The sequence below is a fragment of the Aspergillus pseudodeflectus genome, assembly GCF_044049435.1.
Source record: "Aspergillus pseudodeflectus strain CBS 756.74 chromosome Unknown BJX68scaffold_2, whole genome shotgun sequence".
NCBI classification, from domain to species: Eukaryota; Fungi; Ascomycota; class Eurotiomycetes; order Eurotiales; family Aspergillaceae; genus Aspergillus; species Aspergillus pseudodeflectus.
In genome coordinates this window covers 24,837-42,054 of record NW_027263778.1, presented here as the reverse complement: position 1 = coordinate 42,054, position 17,218 = coordinate 24,837, and the positions used below count along the sequence as shown (strand labels likewise).

The following is a 17,218-nucleotide window of genomic DNA, read 5'->3' as shown; positions in this document are numbered from 1 at the left end:
GGCACTAATCTTGGCCGGCAACTACTTGAGCTTTGATTTCCGATGACTTCCGGATTGGTTTCATCGGCGCTTTTTGATTGCCTCCGCTTGCAGGCGGTGGGACGCGAGTTGCGTTTGTCTGCCTCGCCAGCGCCGAGTTCTCGCTCTTCATAGTTTATGGAATAGGCGTATTAAGACGTGCACTCCTTTAGGCTACGAGTACTTGGAGTGTTTCCCCCAGATCTGTAGTGAGCCGTCTCGAGGGGATTATGTTTTGAAATCGTGGCATTGGTCGGACCCAAAGACTCCCAATTATATGTTCACACCAGGACGGGCATGGCAATGATTTTTGCAAACGCGATGTCTCCGATTTGGTCTCTTTCATATTAACACAACTCGTTCTAAGAATGACGTGGGAAAAACTCAAAGCACGAGTGCTTTCTGGTATTACTCGCCGCGTGGTGTCTGGATGTAGCGACCTTTTTGCATCTGGCGGCGTAACGACTAGATTGTGGGTTGTGTACTCGACATTCGTCTTCACCCATAGCAACGCAGTGACCGGAAACAACCTAAAGCTGTCTTGATGTACAACTAATAGAACAAGCTCCGTCTCCGTGTTCCTTTTGCTTCTGTAATGCAGAATATCCAACAACTGATTCGCCCGGAGCTCAAGTTCTCCGATGACAAAGCCTTCTGAAACCCACAACTGCAGATCACTACTCCGCGGATCCTAGCGGAGACATCCCCACAAGTCTTGTCCATCAATCAGATAAAGTACATTCGTCATCTGGGCCGACGATCGTCTCTATATTTGCTGCAGAGCATGGAGATGCCGCGGCAACTCCGCAATCTTGTGCCTGAAGATATTGACCTCTGTCCTAATTTGTACTCCGGTTGCATATATGCTGACGACTGTGATGAGGAATCAGGGGCATCTCCGCTGATGAAACTCTTGATGGCCATGTCGAATCTGGGAGGAGAGCCTTTAGGCAGACGAGGATTTCCACTGTATAAATTGATGGAACCTGCCGTGAAGAGGACATTGAACTAGAACCCTTCAACCCCCTCCACTCATCCTCATCTCCAAATCTCACCATGCAACTCATGTCCATGATCAAGGTGGCCACGCTGGCCATGGCCACCATCGCCGCCGCCCACCCGGGTGCCCACGAACTTTCCTCCATGTCCCACGCCGAGAAGCGCTCCTTCCTCCTCAACGCCAAACGCAGCCTCGGCCAATGCGCCGACCGTCTCGAACGCCGCGGCCTCACCGCACGCATCGAAGCACGACGCGCCGAGCAGTTCGACTTCTACCGCCGTCAAGTCCTCGAAACCCGCGACTACAACCCCTCCGTCAACGAATCCCACTACTCCTCCCTGCACGTCACGGAAAACACCTCGGCCGACGAACTCTTCGCCAAGGACCCCGTGTGCATCCTCTCGCCCGAAGGCGAGATCGGACCGTTCTGGGTGAAAGGCGAACTTGTTCGCTCGGATATCCAGGATGGTGAGCCGGGAATTCCGCTTATTATGGATGGGCAGTTCATTGATATCGAGACCTGTGAGCCAATTGCCGAGCTGTACTGGGACGTCTGGAGCTGTAACTCTACTGGCGTATACTCTGGTGTGCAGGATAGCTCGAACGGGAACGGCGACGACGCGTCGAACTTGGACAACCTTGCGCTCCGCGGGATCCAGAAGACGGATACAGAGGGCGTCGCGCAGTTCAAATCGGTTTTCCCTGGACATTACAGTGGACGGACGACACACGTGCATGTTGTGGCGCACATTGGCGCTCAGACGCTTCCCAACAACACGATCACTGGCGGCCACGTCGCGCATATCGGCCAGTTATTTTTCGACCAGGACCTGATTACGGAGGTCGAGGCTACGTATCCGTACAACACGAATGAGGTCGAGATTACACTTAATGCGGATGACCATGTCGTGCAGGATGAGACGGAGGACTCGGCTTCGGATCCGTTCTTCGAGTATGCGCTTCTTGGTGATTCTCTGGAAGACGGCATCTTTGCGTGGATTACACTGGGTGTCAATGTTTCGGCAAGCTATGATACCAGCTATGCGGCGCTTTTGACTGCGGACGGTGGTGTCGCGAACTCGGAGAGTAGTGGGCCAGGAGATGCTGCTGGTGGTGAAGGAGGTGCCGGGGGTCCTCCTAGCTTCTAGGCGTTTTGTCTCTTGCTATGCTGAGACCGTGTAAGGAAGATGATCCCGGTCTAACCATGTTCGTTCGATAGTCCCGTTCATTCGTTTATCAAACCAGGACTTGAAACAATGTTAGTCTACTGTTTCTTGCAGATGCCCTTGTAGATTTCGCGTGCTAGAGAGCAGAGACTATAATCTGTGGATTGCTTCATTAATCCAGAGACAAGAGGCCGTGAGCGCCTCATTCGTGAGAAAGTGTTCGCACCGCCACTGGCAGCCCACGTTCCTCCGCCTCAGCCCAACCCTAACAACCTGCCCGGCTCCCGAGTCCCCACCGATCGACAGCGGGTGACGAATCTTGTTTCTGCTCCACGAGGCTGAGTCAGCGACCTGGAATGTCTCCGAGATTGAGGACTGCTCCTTTTCTTACCGTTCGGACTACAAGCTTGCCAGGATGGAGCCCCGCTCGAACCCACGTGGAGGGCGCCTTCGGACTGCGTGCGATCTATGTCGGCATAAGAAGGTATTATAGTCCCTTCCTACTTGGCACCAGCAAGGAGATGCTGATGCAAGTCTCACAAACTAGATTAGCTGCGATGGTGAGAAACCTGCCTGTGAAACATGTCGTCTGGCCGGCGTGCCGTGCAACATTACGCCGCAGGGGCCCTCGGAGAAAAAATCTATGAGGGAGTATGAGGTGGCCCTATTGTCTCGCTGTTGTAGGTGTAGACTAATGTGGATCCAGGCAACTCGCAGAGGCAAGAGCCCGGATTCAAGAAATGGAAGAGCGGACAGCAACACCACAACCAAACATCGGGGTCCATATCCGCGATCCGGCCAACTTTGATGAGGCGATGGATATCTTCATGTGGCACCTCGCCTGTGCAGGTCCGCTATCACCAAGCTCGTCTCGAAGGGAGGCGTTTCTATCAGCAGTCTACAGTCGAACAGGGCATGCATTCGATCTCGATGTCTTTGCAACCCGCACCCGCGAAGCTTACAAGGCAAAGCATCCCAACAGAGCTTCGAGGACACTCATCCAAAAATGGCCAGCCATTGACTTGACGAAAAAGTGCATTGAGCACTACACGAGTCAACGGCTGTACGCCGTCTTTCCTATCGCGAAGCCGAGCCGCTTACAGGCCCTGCTCGACGAGTATTCATCCCAACCCCTGGGCAAAAGGGAACATACAGTGGTCAAAGCCTTTCTCGTTGCGTTTACTGCCTTTATGACCCAGATACATCGCCATCTGCCCGCGTTTGCCGATGCCGAACCCGATTGTTATGTCCTGGCGGTACTCTCTCTCCTACCCCAACTAATCCTCGAACCGAGGAATGTCGAGGCTCTTCAAGCAGTTATGGTCATGGTGTGTAACCTGTAGACATACAAATACTGTAAATATCGGAATACTTACAATAATACCCTAGGCACAATATATAACCCCCACCGGCCAAACCGAAGCCGGTCAGCTGCTGTTAGGCGTCGCCGTCCGCATGTTGTATAACCTCGGCGCCCACAGGGTACGCCCAACGACCGCCAGCACCGAGGAACATAGCCACCTCCGCGCCCTCTTCTGGGCGTGCTATGGAATGGATAAGGAGATGTCCATCCGCAGCGTGCAGCCCCCACTGATAAACGACGCAGAGTGCGACCTTGATCTCCCACCAAACTATATCCAGAGCGCCTCCGTACACCAATTCGTGGACCAGGCCTTGCCTGACCACATCCTGCTGTACCCCTCCGACCTCCGTTTCGCCCTACTCAAATCAAGACTGTACACACACCTTCTCTCGCCGACCGCTCGAGCACTCCCCGAACCTCGAAGACTCGAGGTAATCCGCCAACTCGACCACGAACTCGCGGAGCTCAAGGCGAGTTTCCCGGCTCATTTCCAGCCGGACCCGACCGCGTACCTGAATCCCAACTACAAGGTCCATGACATCAGTCTTCGCGGGATGAACATTCATCTCGAGTACTACTACTGCCTGCGTACGATCCACGAGGCGAGTATCGTTTCGAGCATGGCGTATCCCGGGACAGATAACGCCCAGTCGCTGCCGTTAGCCTCGAGCGTCGAGTTATACTATCATGCCGTGCGCTCGACATTACTTTACTTCATACGCGTTGAGGGGTTGGTGCAGGCGCCGACTGTTTGGTAAATATCCCATGTCTATTCTCCATCCTTTTTGCCCAGCATCCCCCCCCCCAAAAAAAAACATCGTACAACGAGAGCGATAGTAACCAAGTTGATTCAGGATCCACGCCCAGTTCATCCTCTCCTCGGTGATTGCCCTCTTCTGGAACATGCTCCACGACCCTATAGCGGCCACATTCCACTCGGATCTCCGCCTACTAGATGATATGAAAGCGCTCTTCACGCGGCTGTGTGAAAACTGCTGGGAGGCTGCCCCGCTCCCGCCGTTGTTCATCCTCGAGGGATTCCTGGAGATGCTGTGTGATTTAGCTAGACGGGCTCAACGACCTCCTGCACAATAAGGTCCCACGGGTATAGTGAGCTTGGTATAGAATAGAATCGAAGTCTGCTTTAAACTATGAAGAATAATATGGGGTGCCCCGGCAGAGGGCTTGGGAATGATACATGTCCAAGGAGACCCTCGGCTGTTGTAGAACTCCATCATTTGGCTGTGCTTGGTGGACTGCTTTGTCACGACTTTCTCCAATAAGTGGAATTAGCATATGCACGGCTGAGACCCTAATCGCCGTTCTTTGGCTTGTCGACCATCCAAGGCGAAGCAGCGAGGGGACACCATGGAAAAGCCTAACGTCGCCGCAAATGTGATTGCTGTCGGGGATGGCCTGTCGAAGCTTCGAAGGCTAGAGCAGGAACTGTCTCCTGGGAAAAGCCGCATGGCGTTGAGCCGCGTGGACTTTCGCACACTAAAGTGGCTGGTCACTCGCAACAATGTTGAAAGGACTGCCCCAGACCTCGGGCGCTGCACGCAGGCCGTGTGCTTGGTGCTGTAAGTGGCAGTAAATCAGACACATATCCCGGATGCACTTGATCTCAGGTGCTTCGTCATTACCGACCCTCGGTGCAGACCAAATGCCTCCTTGGAAGAACCTAGGGAGTGCAGGGCTAGCAGTAGGGACCTAAGCACCAGGACTTCCCTACCCGAGCCTACTGAGTATTCCGAGAACAAGGACATTACAACCGCACCGCCGCAGTGGTGATAGATAATCATGATAGGCACGGCCAGTCAGATGGTACCTAGTCTCGCTCGGAAGAAGTGTGGTTATTGGATTGCCACCCATCGCCGGAGGAGGTGGTTGGGGTCGACGCTCGGAGTCATTATCATCATGCGTTCGATGGTATGGGGGATTCCCGACAGATGGTGAAATAATATCCGTCTCGATATCAGTGTAGCCAATGCCTTCATAGTTAGGCCGCGGCACTTGGATAACTATCGCTATGTAATGAAGGATACTGTGTATAAAAAATGATGCTGCTCTTGTTATCTTGCTGCACCGATATCCCTCATGTGACAAGTGACGGAACCAATGAATATATCTCCAAAACTAGCCTTGTTGCACCCTAATGAGACCTATAGCCTATGTCTTCTCCGCTTCTCCCTCACCAGGCGCCCGGTAATTCCCAACCTTAAGGCCCTTGAGCAAATTAACCAGGCCGTCCAAGTCTTTCTCAATTTCTCCACGACATCAGCATTCAGGAGACCAGGATCCGTGTAAAACAGATCTGACTCCAAGGCTAGGCACTGCGCGCGCAGGAACCGCAATCCTCGCCGTATATCTTGGCGCTCCAGGCGTGTTTGGGTTTGGGACTTCACGCGCTTATCGGGGCGATCAATTTGGTTCATCTGTGGGTGCTTGAAGTCGATGCCCTCGTCCTCGCTGGTGAATGGGGAGGTCGGCTTTATCTCTACCGGTGTTGTGGGTTTTGGGGCACGCACGGGTGAGCCGCTCTTCGTCCTTTGGGTGTTCGGATGCCGACGCTGATGCTGTCGCGGACTAGAGTCCTTTGGTCGTGGCTCATCCGGATACGGCAGGTTGGTCCACTCCTCGTACAGGTCATCTTGGCCGTGGCCATCACTGTTACGCCGAACAATGTGACCATCAGAGTCCTCAGCGAGTCTGGTCTCGGAGTCAGACCCTACATGAATCGTGAGTTCTCTCCCTTTGTGAGAACGCTGGGGCGAGCGATAGTGGTCAGTGAGTTCGTGGATGTTGGGACAGTCAAAATTTGCTCGAGGCCTGCGATGTCTATACTTTGGTTGGCTTAACGATGACGGGTTGTGCGCTCGGCGCGGCGTGAGGTAGGTAGTCGACCACCAGTCGTTATTATTCTCGAGGAAGGATCCATTATCATAGACTTTCCGAGCAGCACTGGTGGATGCTAGAGCGGTATCCACGGTTGCTTGGAACTTTGACAGTCGGGGCATCTCTCAAATCAGCTCCTAAGCGGAAATACTATTGTTGCAAGCGATGTAGATTGTCCGCCAGTATCCGCCCTGACGCCTGTATTATGGTTCCGCCCTTTGGATATTGGCGACTGAGCAAATACCAGCAGTATGCTTTGGCGGGCAGCGTATAGTATCAGAAAGTCAGGTGTCTCTTGTATTCATAACTCATGTTGTGCTGTGGTCGAGCTCAAATTGATAACTCCTCAGCCTGGGTTCGTGAAAGAGGGGCGCCCTCGCTGCGGCGCGGCGTCATCCACGCGTTTCCTGGTCGATGGAGTGCTCAGCCCCCGACAGTTTGCTGCAGAGGCCAATGAAGGTACATTACGTGGCGACTGGGCAACATAACAGGGATTGTGCAGTAGCCTAACACTGCTGTTGGACGAAATTGTTTGTGTTGGTGGCTGGCGGTCGCACAAAGAAATGCTGAGCCTGATAGTTGGGCCCAGCTCGCTTTCCAGGCGCTTCCAGGTGTAGTTGGGTCAGGAGGGGGATGATTTCATTTTCTTCTTAGCGCTGTGACTGAGCCATGAAGGTAAATGACCGGTGTATGAGAACAGAACTGGGCATCGCTAAAGCATTCCAAACATGAATCATGAAAGGTGTCTAGTTCATTCTTGCGGCCACTGCCCTGGGTAGGGGGGTTTCAAGGCCACCGTTTCTCCTCCGCCACATGTCCCATTATTCTTAGTTTTGTCATTAGAAGGTTGTGAACCAAGCATTAAGTCTAGCACACCGGCCATAATACGCAGTAGGAAAATGAGAAACGGATAACGGGACAACAAGACGAGCGTGGGGTCCTGAGGGGTAGAAACTGGTTCCTTTAGTCGCGGTATCTCCAGGTTTTGCAGCTGTTGCGGCATCTTTTTCCACATGGAACGCTCTCGTGGACGCCCGTTAAAGGAGTCAATCGCACCGTCTAGGATTGCAGAGGAAGGATATCGCGATAGTGGAGTGCGGGGCGTGTTGACCAAGGTTGACGCGGAAGAGAGATTTGAGACCGAAGAGGCGAGTCGGTTTCCTGTGATCGAAGCTGCGTCGTCTGGAGAAAGGAGCAATTCAGGGGTTGTCTCTCGAGTCAGTCTTCTTTGTTCTGTCGAGACTTTCACGGGCATATCTGTCGTTCTTTGAGCAAATGGCGGTGTACCTGGTCGTGGCGTGGTCGTCGCCGCATCGACATCGACGGAAAACGAGATTGGCAATGCGTCAGGAACTTCGACTGGGACTCTCATAAGGTTCTCGCGCTCCATCGCGCTCGACAGACCCATCGCAAGCATATCCAGTGGCTGTCCTCGGGCTGAAACAGTATTAGGATAAACAAGAGTATTGCTCCGCCCCTGTTGTGAATCGTTTGGCCTCGGAAATCGCATCTTCTGGCGAAACCGATCTCGTGAACTCTGTAGACGACCTTGGATCTCAATCCGCATGATGAATGGACGGTCGCTGTGTTGAAGGGCGAACGCTGTGTGGATGACCGGACTGCGATTCGATCGGGCGCCGACCTCGTTCTCGCGTAGCTCCCATTTCAGGGTGCGGTAGAAGGGGCTCATTTGTTCTCCTGCCAACAGCCCTCCGGTAAATGTCCATCGGGTGTTGTAGCTTGCTGATTTCTCCCTCTCCACGCCCAGTCCGCCTCCGCCACTGCCCATCACGTTGACTTGTGGGACGAGGTGCACACTGCGAGTCACAGTAACTTTGGTCGCCTCGCCGCTGAGCTGTTTCGGTCCGTAGTAGTCGGTCATTTGCAGGGGTTTGTTCTGGCAAGGTATTCCCGAGTGGGACGCCTCCTCCAGCGTAATGAGGACTGTCGCACTCTCTAAGCGACAGTTCGACGGTTGGTCGATGGCAAGGTCCATGTAGATGATGGCGGCAGGCTTTTCCAGGGCACCGAGAGACCCCCATTGGGATTTTGCGACTCGGAGCCGGCAGTCTGCTCGCACCTTCCCGACATTGCGAGAGCAGAGGCTCGCGGTTGTGAGGTTGTCGAGGCCACGGTAGGTGCGACCGAAGCGCCGAGCGTACGTGTGCGGAGGTTGTCCGGTCGCAGTCTCTGCCGCAATTGTCCCTGTTGGGCTGATTGTTGGAATTGAAAGCGACATCGAGTTGAGTTGATAGTTTGGGGGGGATTGACAGATTGAGCAAGCTAACGGGCTAAAATGGATCGCTCTCGTGGCAGACACAGCCCCCACAGCCCCCACAGCACGAAAAGTGCGAGGCTGAATGGGTTGCACTAGGTGTGCCCAGGGCGCTTCTCAGACTGGAGGGGGTAGTCGAATCATCACAGCAAAGCCACACGCTACGCAAACATCCCTGCCGACCCCTCCGCCACACCATAATTGCTTCTTGCATCCGTCATCCCCTGGTCCCCCCGCGAGTCTGTTTCACATTGTGCCAGCACACTGAGTTTCGGACTGTGATTTCTCTGTCTAAGAAACCACATTCTTCGAAACCCAACAAGGATGGCCACCCGCCGCCGGGCGCGACCCCATCAGTCGATGAATGATCTCCTGAACGACGACAACAATTCGGGGACAAGGCGTGATAAGAGTCTTGTTCACAATCCCAAGCCGCACTTCGACCAACATGAGGCTGGGGAACATGGGAGCTCGAGTCGTTACAAGCCCGCTGAACCGAGATGGGAGCAAGGCCTCCCGCCGATGCTCAAAAGAGAGCCACCAGGGCAAGAACGACGACAACGACAACCAGAGAACCTGCCGAACGACCTTGAAAGGTTGACCGCCCAGACCATTCTCAACCCGGCTATCTCCAAGGACGTCACGGTTCATTTTGACATGGACGTCACGGACGATGTTGGCTGCTTGCTGGAAGAGTTCTCACGCCTTAAGCGGTTGGGTGACTTCCAGGCCGCTGCCCAATACTTTGACGAGAATTTGGGCGGTTTCACAGATGTTGTTCCAGTTGTCATTGAGTATGCAGACATGCTCGTGGAGCAGGGTGCGTATCAGCGGTTAGAGGACTTTCTACGCCCACATCACCAGCTACTGCAGCGCATAAGAAAAGTTGGCCTGGATTTCACAGATGAAGAACGGTATACGTTCTTGTATCGCCTTAACCTCCGACTGCTCAACGCCTATGCATCCATGCACTTGACTGGTGATACGGCGAAGCCAAGCCACGCAGTACATGCGGTGGCGGACGCGCTGAGCCTGGTATCCAGAGATCGGGCACCACCACTTGCGTCGTTAGATTCAGCTGAAGTAGGATGACCCTCTTTTCTACCGGTGCCGCCTGTTGCTGACGTTAGACACTAGGTACAAATATTTGCTTACGCACTCAAAATCCTGTCATGGATTGAAAGGGAAACGGACTCGAACCCAGAGTCTGAATTTGACTATTGGGCAAATTGCAATCACCTGTACGAACCGCTCATTGCCATGGGCCAGGTGTGGGATGCGAGGGACCTTATTTGCGCATTGATCGAGTCCGAGGGGGCATCCAACACATGGGACATTATGTTCCAGACAGACATCGAGTCTCCAGGTGCCTTCACTAAGCTGCTCGCCGACTGGAATACTGAGCAGTATGACGAGGCAACGTACCTAGCAATCCTTGACATACTTGTACACGCCAGCAACGCGTTGTCGTCTTGCACATTTTCTGCTCCAACACCGGAGGACTTATCTCTGGCTGCCCGATGTCTGAACCATGCTCGTGATATTGCAACGTGCCTAAAGGAGAACAATCCAGACCTCGTACATTGTCGGTCATACCTTGCTTGGATTCTGGCTGAAACGCAACTGCGGCGGAAACGACGTCCTACCGGGTCGGACTTGGGAAGGCATCTCAGTGGCTACCCCGGTCTCACAGTCTGGACCAACACGCTCCCCATCTACCTCCCTATTCGGTCCGAGAACCCAACATGGTGCCCACCTTCTGGCACCCCGGAGCAAATCAGAACATCGGATGACGAGCTTCTTGAAGCGGCTGTCGAGACAGCGATGGGCCGAGAAGACTACACAACAGAGGTAGCGTGCCTCGCAGAACTAATATACCGCGGAACAGGCGGACCACAAATTCGAGAGCAACGGCTTTCTCGCATGTACGACCTACAGTTCCGGTGCCAAAGGGATGTCCTCAATGCCCAGCATACGTGCTTATCCCGCTTTCTCACGCGATCAAATGATCAGGATCGCCGCGCACTACTCGCAGACATCAACGAGCTACAGCGCCACATCCCAAACGAGGTCCCTTACACGCCCATCCTGACATCTTGGTGCATGCAAGTGGTTGAGAAGTCCATTAAATATCAGACCTCCGGACCCACTCTACAACCACCTTCCTCCAACAACGCCTGGTCCTCTGGTCGGGATCTGCCCCAATACATCAAAGACCAGCTGACAGCGCGTGGCCTGGCACGTTCATACGGTCTTGACCTCGACGACACCGACACCTTCGGCCACAGGCGCACAACGTACTACAGTCGGTCTCCGGAACGGGCCAACAGATTTGGACCGATACACCCACCACCCCCAAGCACAGGAAGGAGAGAATCGTACGAACGGGAACGTCCTACCAGGGATCCCAGGATCTATGATCCTCTGAATTCGCGCAAGGTGGTGCCTAGCAAGAGTATTATCACTCCAACCCGTAATATCCGTGATCCAATTGGGATCTCGGGGTCGGAGAGTGAGCGGGACGATGAAGAGCCGGGTGACACACTTGTTAGGAGGGTGAGAGGGCCGGTGGTTTATCATCGCCCTGCTGATTCGGATGGTGCAGAGGAAGTAGAGGAACAGGAGAAGGAGGGGGATAGCGAGGATGCAGGCAAATCAGAGGAATCGGAGGGTGAAATGAAGCCTCCTGTTAGACAGAATACGGTGGAGATTGCCGATGAGAGTGAGGTGGATGAAGAGGTTTGATCGTGATGTGATTATTGCGCGTATGTAGTTAGTCCGACGGTAAAATATCGTCTCGAGATGATAAGACCATGCTGTCGTTATGTATTTTCTGGAAACCATCTAAGCTGGCTAGACCAATTTCCCTCGTTGTAGGTGTGCAAATAGAACAAAGGAAATGTATACACGGACAGCTGTCTATCTCCCTACAAATGAGTTGGTGAGAGTGAAGTATGTCTAACATGTCTATGCTCGTTAGAGAAGTGATGTTGTTGAGTGTCGTTGAAACTATATATTTCATCCAACCTTACGGCATGAGCATATTACTCTTGTCTTTAAACGGGATATATAATGATAAAGGTACAAATGAAGGGAGAAAGAGGTGAAATAAATAGCCCGGGCGATCCTTTCTAGGCCAACCAGGCAATATTTCATGGCTCTAATGGCAAGTCTGTTTGCCATGCCAAATAAATCACCTGAGCCCACATGACCAGCCAGGTAAGCGCCGGCCGCCGGGTTTCGTCAGAACACTGGACATCCTGAGGATGGAGCCTCATCTCCCAATTCAACGTCACATATATTGGAAACAGCACTAGCACCGCTTAAAAAGGTGGAAAGAAAACAGTATCACCTTCCCGTCAACCCAGCGTCCCTTAAGATGGCCCCCCTCTCTCGCCCGAGCGATGCTTCCCACTTCGAAATCGCCTTCTTTTGCGCCCTGGAGGCCGAGCGCCACGCAATCGAATTAGCCCTGGATGAGCAATACGAGACCGAGGGCATTATTTATCCCAGGGATCCCCACGATCCAAATGCCTACACAACCGGACGTATCGGTACCCACCACGTGGTGATCGTGTACCTGCCCGGCGTGGGAAACATCGAGTCCGCCGCAGCTGCGGCAAGTCTGCCCATGACATTCCCGGGGATCAAACTCGTAATAGCCGTCGGTGTTTGCGGAGTGGATCCCAAAGCCCGCGACTATGATGAGCAAGAGGTCCTCCTTGGCGATGTCATTGTCAGCACGGCTGTCCTTAGATCGAGCTATGGGCACCAGTATGGTGATGGTTTCGCTCTTGGGAGAGACAAAGATACCATTCGCTTGCCTCCGATTGCGCTACGCAGCTTCTTGAATAGGCTTGAGGGAATTACGGCCTTTCGAAGGCTGAAGCAGAAAATTGTTACGTATACCGAAACCATCCTCGACCGTGGACTGCGTCCACACGGGGAATATCCGGGCCCAGAAAAGCAGGTCTTATATGACGCGGCATATCAGCACAAGCACAGCAAGCCGTATGAGTGCGAGACCTGTGCGCACTGCCAACAGCCATTCCATAACCCTTGTTACTCTGCCTTGCAGACTCCGTGTGAAACTCTCGGATGTGACGAAGCGTTCCAAATCGATCGACCCAAGATACGCATCGCCAGAGAATTTCATGCTGATGGTACACCACTACATGGAAGAGACCAAGTCGCGAGCGCTCAGCGGCCTTCGCTCTTGTTTGGCAACTTCGCCTCGGCCGACTCTGTCATGGCAAGTGCGTATCACCGGGACCAGTTAGTCCGAGAGCACGGCGTTGTTGCGTTCGAGAGGGCAGGCGCAGGATCTTGGGATTATATCCCTACGATCATCGTCAAGGGGGCGTGTGATTATGCAGATGGTCATACGAACGAAGCCTGGCGACAGTACTCGGCTATCAACGCTGTCGCATGTGCGAAGGCAATAGTGGAAGAATGGAGGTCCGAGGCAATGCCTGAGAATTCTGGTAGGTATTCAGTAAGTCGGTTTTACTTCGGGGTCCTGACGGTGTCTAGGTATCACAGACGCGATATACAGTATTCCTCGAGCGATGGAGGCGTGCTTTGACTCGCAGAAACTGCAGGACGTGCAACCGTGTCTGCCAAACACACGGGTTGCTCTTCTTGAGGCCCTTCACCAGTGGGTGAACGACGCAAACTGCCAGCCTTTTTTCTGGCTACAGGGCCTAGCTGGAACAGGGAAGACAACTGTTGCGAAGACCGTCGCGCAGACTTTGCATGAACAGGGCTCTCTCGCTGGAAGCTTTTTTTTCTCTCGACAAGGTGGTAAATGCGGGAGTGCAGAAAGGTTCTTTAGCACACTTGCCTATCAACTTGCAATACGCTCGTACCCTGCTGATTCTCCCATGCGGCAATACCGGACTCTTCTCTATGACTATATCAAGTCAGACCCAGACGTATTCAGCAAGACATACAGAGCGCAGTGGAAACATCTGATTATGAGTCCACTATCACAGCTGGATCAAGGCAGTGGCTTCAGGCAGTCTACATCATTAGTGTTTGTGATAGATGCGGTGGACGAGTGCGAGCCTGTTACCGACATCAGTCCAATACTCGAGTTGCTGAGCCAGACCGCGAGGCTGAAGTCTATTCTTCTACGCTTCTTCGTGACAGGTAGGCCTGAGACATCAGTTCACCACGCGTTTCGCAGCATCAGGGAAAACCTGGAGCTCAAAATCCTACACCAGGTTGAATCCGGGGTAGTCAACGCCGATATTCGAACATATCTTGAGCACGAGTTCAGCACCATTCAAAAGGAGTATCGGTCTCCGAGCTGGTGTACCCATGACCAGCTTGACGCGGTTGTAGCGAGGTCAGCGGGTCTCTTTGTTTACGCTGCAAGTTTGTGTCGAGCTCTGAAGAAATCCGCCTACCCAAGGCAATTGTTGACTCAATTCCTCGGACACAAGTCGCGGTCATTGCCCGACCTAAACCACATGTATAGCCTGATCCTGGAGCAATCGGCCCCAGAGTGGATTGAGGATGACGTTGACGACATAGCGCGACATTACTATCGACTCATTATAGGGTCGCTTGCCGTGCTGTTAGACGCAGTATCAATAAACTCGCTCCATAGCCTACTGGCCACCGCTGCCTCGTCTGCACACCCATCACCTAGCCCGGCCGATATCGAGGCATCTCTGCTAAGACTGGGGTCAGTGATTGATACTCCGTACACTGACGGCTTCCCCGATAGGGATGCCCCTATTCGTCTTTTCCATCCCTCGTTCAGGGTATTCCTTCTGGACAAACGGCAGCCCACGCTGCAGCACCTACAGCTCGACTCTTATGCTCTACATGAGAACATGCTCAATTGCTGCCTAAATGTTATGGACACGTGCCTTCAGAAGAACATTTGTCAGCTTCCTGCCCCTGATGCAGACCCAAGCACGCTATCCCAAAACTCCGTCCAGTCCTACATTCCACTGCATGTTCAGTATGCATGCAAGCACTGGATTTCCCATGCTAAGCGTCTCTCCAAAAATGCTCTGAAACTGGCGTGTGCCGATGATGGCCTAGTTTCACATTTTCTTGCAAAGAAGGCTTTATACTGGATCGAAGCCATGAGTATTCTAGGTCTGATTCCGCAAGCCTTCACCAGCCTTATCGCATTGAGGTCATTGATATATGTAAGTTCTCTCCCGTTCAACGCGACCTCCCACCGCCCAACTGACTCAGGCCATAGGCTGCGGACATGAATCTTAATGTCCCATTAATCCAGGATCTCCAACACTTCCTTGCAACGCATCACGAAGTTCTTGTCCGCGCACCTTTGCAAATATACTCTTTGTCTTGGCCGGCCAGCATATCAGCCAGCGGCGGTGTGTTCTAGACTTTGATTGAAAAGGATATCTATAGATATTCAAGAAGGCATGTTTTTTGGCTACATCTTGCAATCATCTTTTATACCGCTTCTGTCGCCTTATCCTGGTCAACAATAATTCAATCGTGCTCATCCGCGCCCGCGGGATCATCGTGCTTCAGCTTTCTACTGCTCGGTTAGTATGAGTATGTGAAAGATTTACTCTGAGTTAACCGAGTTCTACATACCTCATCCTCCGGTAGCCAGATGTCTCGCGCCAGCTGTTCCAGCATGTCATTACCAATGATAACATCACCCTCGGCGTCCGCCGAAATAGGCCTTGAAAATAGATTCTCGAATTCGATGACCAGCGGTCCTCCGGCCACATTCACCGTGTCAGACCGCTTGTCCCTAGTTATTTCAATACGCTGCATTACTCGAGCACGACCGACGGCCTCATCCTTCTCCCACTTCGCGATGGTGATTCGTTCAGCTCCGGGACAGATCACCATGGTCAACACAGTCTTGACGTATCCCTCGCAAGACCGGAGCCAGAACCGTATATCAGATTGCAGTTTGTACCGCCGTTCGATCTCCGAACACGCCACCTCCAGCACGACACTGGGCAAATCCCCATTCACAGCGTACGGGACATTCCTCGGCGCCCATGACGCAGTCGGCTGCTTACGCCCCGCCGATCGCTCTTCCGGTGGCGCCGGCGCACTCTGAGTGGCAGCCCCAAGAAGCCTTACCTGCAACCGCAATTGGGGATCTATGTCCCGTAGGGCATCCGCCACGACCACGTAGAAGTTCGGCGAGACGGTTGCATGAGTCTGCGACTCGCCGAGGTGGAAAAGGAGGAGGTTGATTGCTGGGTCGTAGGCGCACCATTGCGCGATGGGATCGTCTTTGTCGTCCATGCAGTCGCGGAAGTGGGCGTTGAATATCCCTTCCGTTATCCCAGTGAGGAGGAAATAATTGTCGAGGAGGTTCTCAAAGACGGCGGGGTGGAACTCAGACGCGGTGTTGGCGAGAAAGGACGAACGGCTTCGCCAGGTGTGTCTTCGGAGGAGCGAGTGTGGTATGGAGGCCAGACTACCGAGGAAGCCGGGCGAGGGGCTGTTAATATAGGCCTCTGCGTTTGTATCTGTATCGTTGGGCATGTTGTCTGGCAGAAAACACGCGGACTGAGGGATATTCAGGCGCAGCCATTGAGTTTCACCGATCTCTTGGCGGCATATATAGCCTGGACAAAGGCTATTTGGCTTTAGTGATGTAAGTGAAACTCTACTGGTGATCATGCAACTCTTCTGCATTGTACGTGAGCCAGATGAACATCCTCTGGTGCTTGATCAGGCAACGGCCATCTCCCATTCTCGGAACTATTGGCCCTCGCATAGCTGTTTGTCGGCAATTAATCAGGTTGCTCGATTAGGTTCGATAACTGAAGGACCGGGCGTAGAACAAGCGTGGACATGGAAAATACAGTGGATTTGAGCGGGACACTTGAACCGGCGCAGTGATTGCAAATGATCAGGCCCTTGGCAGTGATGATCTCCTTGGCTTCGTGACGGAGTCTGGTGCTGCTGGCCTGTCATGCTTGGCTCTCCAAAGTCGTTGCCGGATGCAGTTAGCCCTAACCTTCCCGGGCCCTCTCCTCGGTGGCGCTTTCAGCCTTGGGCTATCACTAATACCATGTTAGGCATCTAATATCATCCCAAGCCTCGAATTTAAAGTACAAAGTATATGGTTAGTCTCGCAGTCCTGCTACTGAATGGTTTCTCTGTATAGAAGGCATGGTGCTGATCCCGCCCATCTCATGGCCGGGCGTCACCGAAGTCCTGTGTCAATAGTCCAATGCCTTGTAATGCTTTCGATATTTTTCTGAACGACGTTATTTATACTATATAGCTGTAGATCTCGTCGGGGTTTCTCTTTCCTTGTTTTTGTCCCCTCACAGGTGATGCGGCATCGTCTAGGTGGTTTCTGGGAGGAAGTAGCAGACGCGAGGTAAATCTGATGGTAGACTTGGGGTCTTGCGTTCCTTGCATGCGGTACATCGAGGCAAGGAACTATGACGGGAAAAGTAGATTGATCAGGTCAGAGTCGTACGGGCTATATTGCGCTCGATTAATAACGCCCGCGATAGAGATTCCTGGCA

At 53.0% G+C, this 17,218-nt stretch overlaps 7 protein-coding genes across 7 annotated transcripts; 5 read left to right on the top strand and 2 right to left on the bottom strand.

Annotated features, from left to right (window-relative positions):
- Positions 1-1,074: 1,074 nt before the first annotated feature.
- BJX68DRAFT_260992 (intradiol ring-cleavage dioxygenase) lies at positions 1,075-2,166 on the top strand (the record flags this gene model as incomplete). The annotated part of the gene is made up of 1 exon (XM_071044033.1): positions 1,075-2,166. The coding sequence occupies one exon, from the start codon at positions 1,075-1,077 to the stop codon at positions 2,164-2,166; it is 1,092 nt and encodes a 363-aa protein (XP_070904711.1).
- A 433-nt stretch (positions 2,167-2,599) lies between these two features.
- On the top strand, positions 2,600-4,642 carry BJX68DRAFT_275474 (Zn(II)2Cys6 transcription factor; the record flags this gene model as incomplete). The annotated part of the gene is made up of 5 exons (XM_071047856.1): positions 2,600-2,668; positions 2,732-2,835; positions 2,891-3,512; positions 3,574-4,301; positions 4,402-4,642. The coding sequence occupies 5 exons, from the start codon at positions 2,600-2,602 to the stop codon at positions 4,640-4,642; spliced, it is 1,764 nt and encodes a 587-aa protein (XP_070904710.1).
- Positions 4,643-4,915: 273 nt separating this feature from the next.
- On the top strand, positions 4,916-5,338 carry BJX68DRAFT_260990 (uncharacterized protein; the record flags this gene model as incomplete). Its single annotated transcript, XM_071044032.1, has 2 exons — positions 4,916-5,127; positions 5,206-5,338. The coding sequence occupies 2 exons, from the start codon at positions 4,916-4,918 to the stop codon at positions 5,336-5,338; spliced, it is 345 nt and encodes a 114-aa protein (XP_070904709.1).
- Positions 5,339-7,193: 1,855 nt separating this feature from the next.
- Positions 7,194-8,681, bottom strand: BJX68DRAFT_260988 (uncharacterized protein; the record flags this gene model as incomplete). Its single annotated transcript, XM_071044031.1, has 1 exon — positions 7,194-8,681. The coding sequence occupies one exon, from the start codon at positions 8,679-8,681 to the stop codon at positions 7,194-7,196; it is 1,488 nt and encodes a 495-aa protein (XP_070904708.1).
- A 360-nt stretch (positions 8,682-9,041) lies between these two features.
- On the top strand, positions 9,042-11,462 carry BJX68DRAFT_260987 (uncharacterized protein; the record flags this gene model as incomplete). The annotated part of the gene is made up of 2 exons (XM_071044030.1): positions 9,042-9,800; positions 9,855-11,462. 2 exons carry the CDS (start codon positions 9,042-9,044, stop codon positions 11,460-11,462), a joined length of 2,367 nt encoding a protein of 788 aa, XP_070904707.1.
- Positions 11,463-12,096: 634 nt separating this feature from the next.
- On the top strand, positions 12,097-15,087 carry BJX68DRAFT_260986 (uncharacterized protein; the record flags this gene model as incomplete). Its single annotated transcript, XM_071044029.1, has 3 exons — positions 12,097-13,201; positions 13,251-14,884; positions 14,941-15,087. The coding sequence occupies 3 exons, from the start codon at positions 12,097-12,099 to the stop codon at positions 15,085-15,087; spliced, it is 2,886 nt and encodes a 961-aa protein (XP_070904706.1).
- Positions 15,088-15,197: 110 nt separating this feature from the next.
- BJX68DRAFT_260985 (uncharacterized protein) lies at positions 15,198-16,220 on the bottom strand (the record flags this gene model as incomplete). The annotated part of the gene is made up of 2 exons (XM_071044028.1): positions 15,198-15,239; positions 15,306-16,220. The coding sequence occupies 2 exons, from the start codon at positions 16,218-16,220 to the stop codon at positions 15,198-15,200; spliced, it is 957 nt and encodes a 318-aa protein (XP_070904705.1).
- Positions 16,221-17,218: the final 998 nt, after the last annotated feature.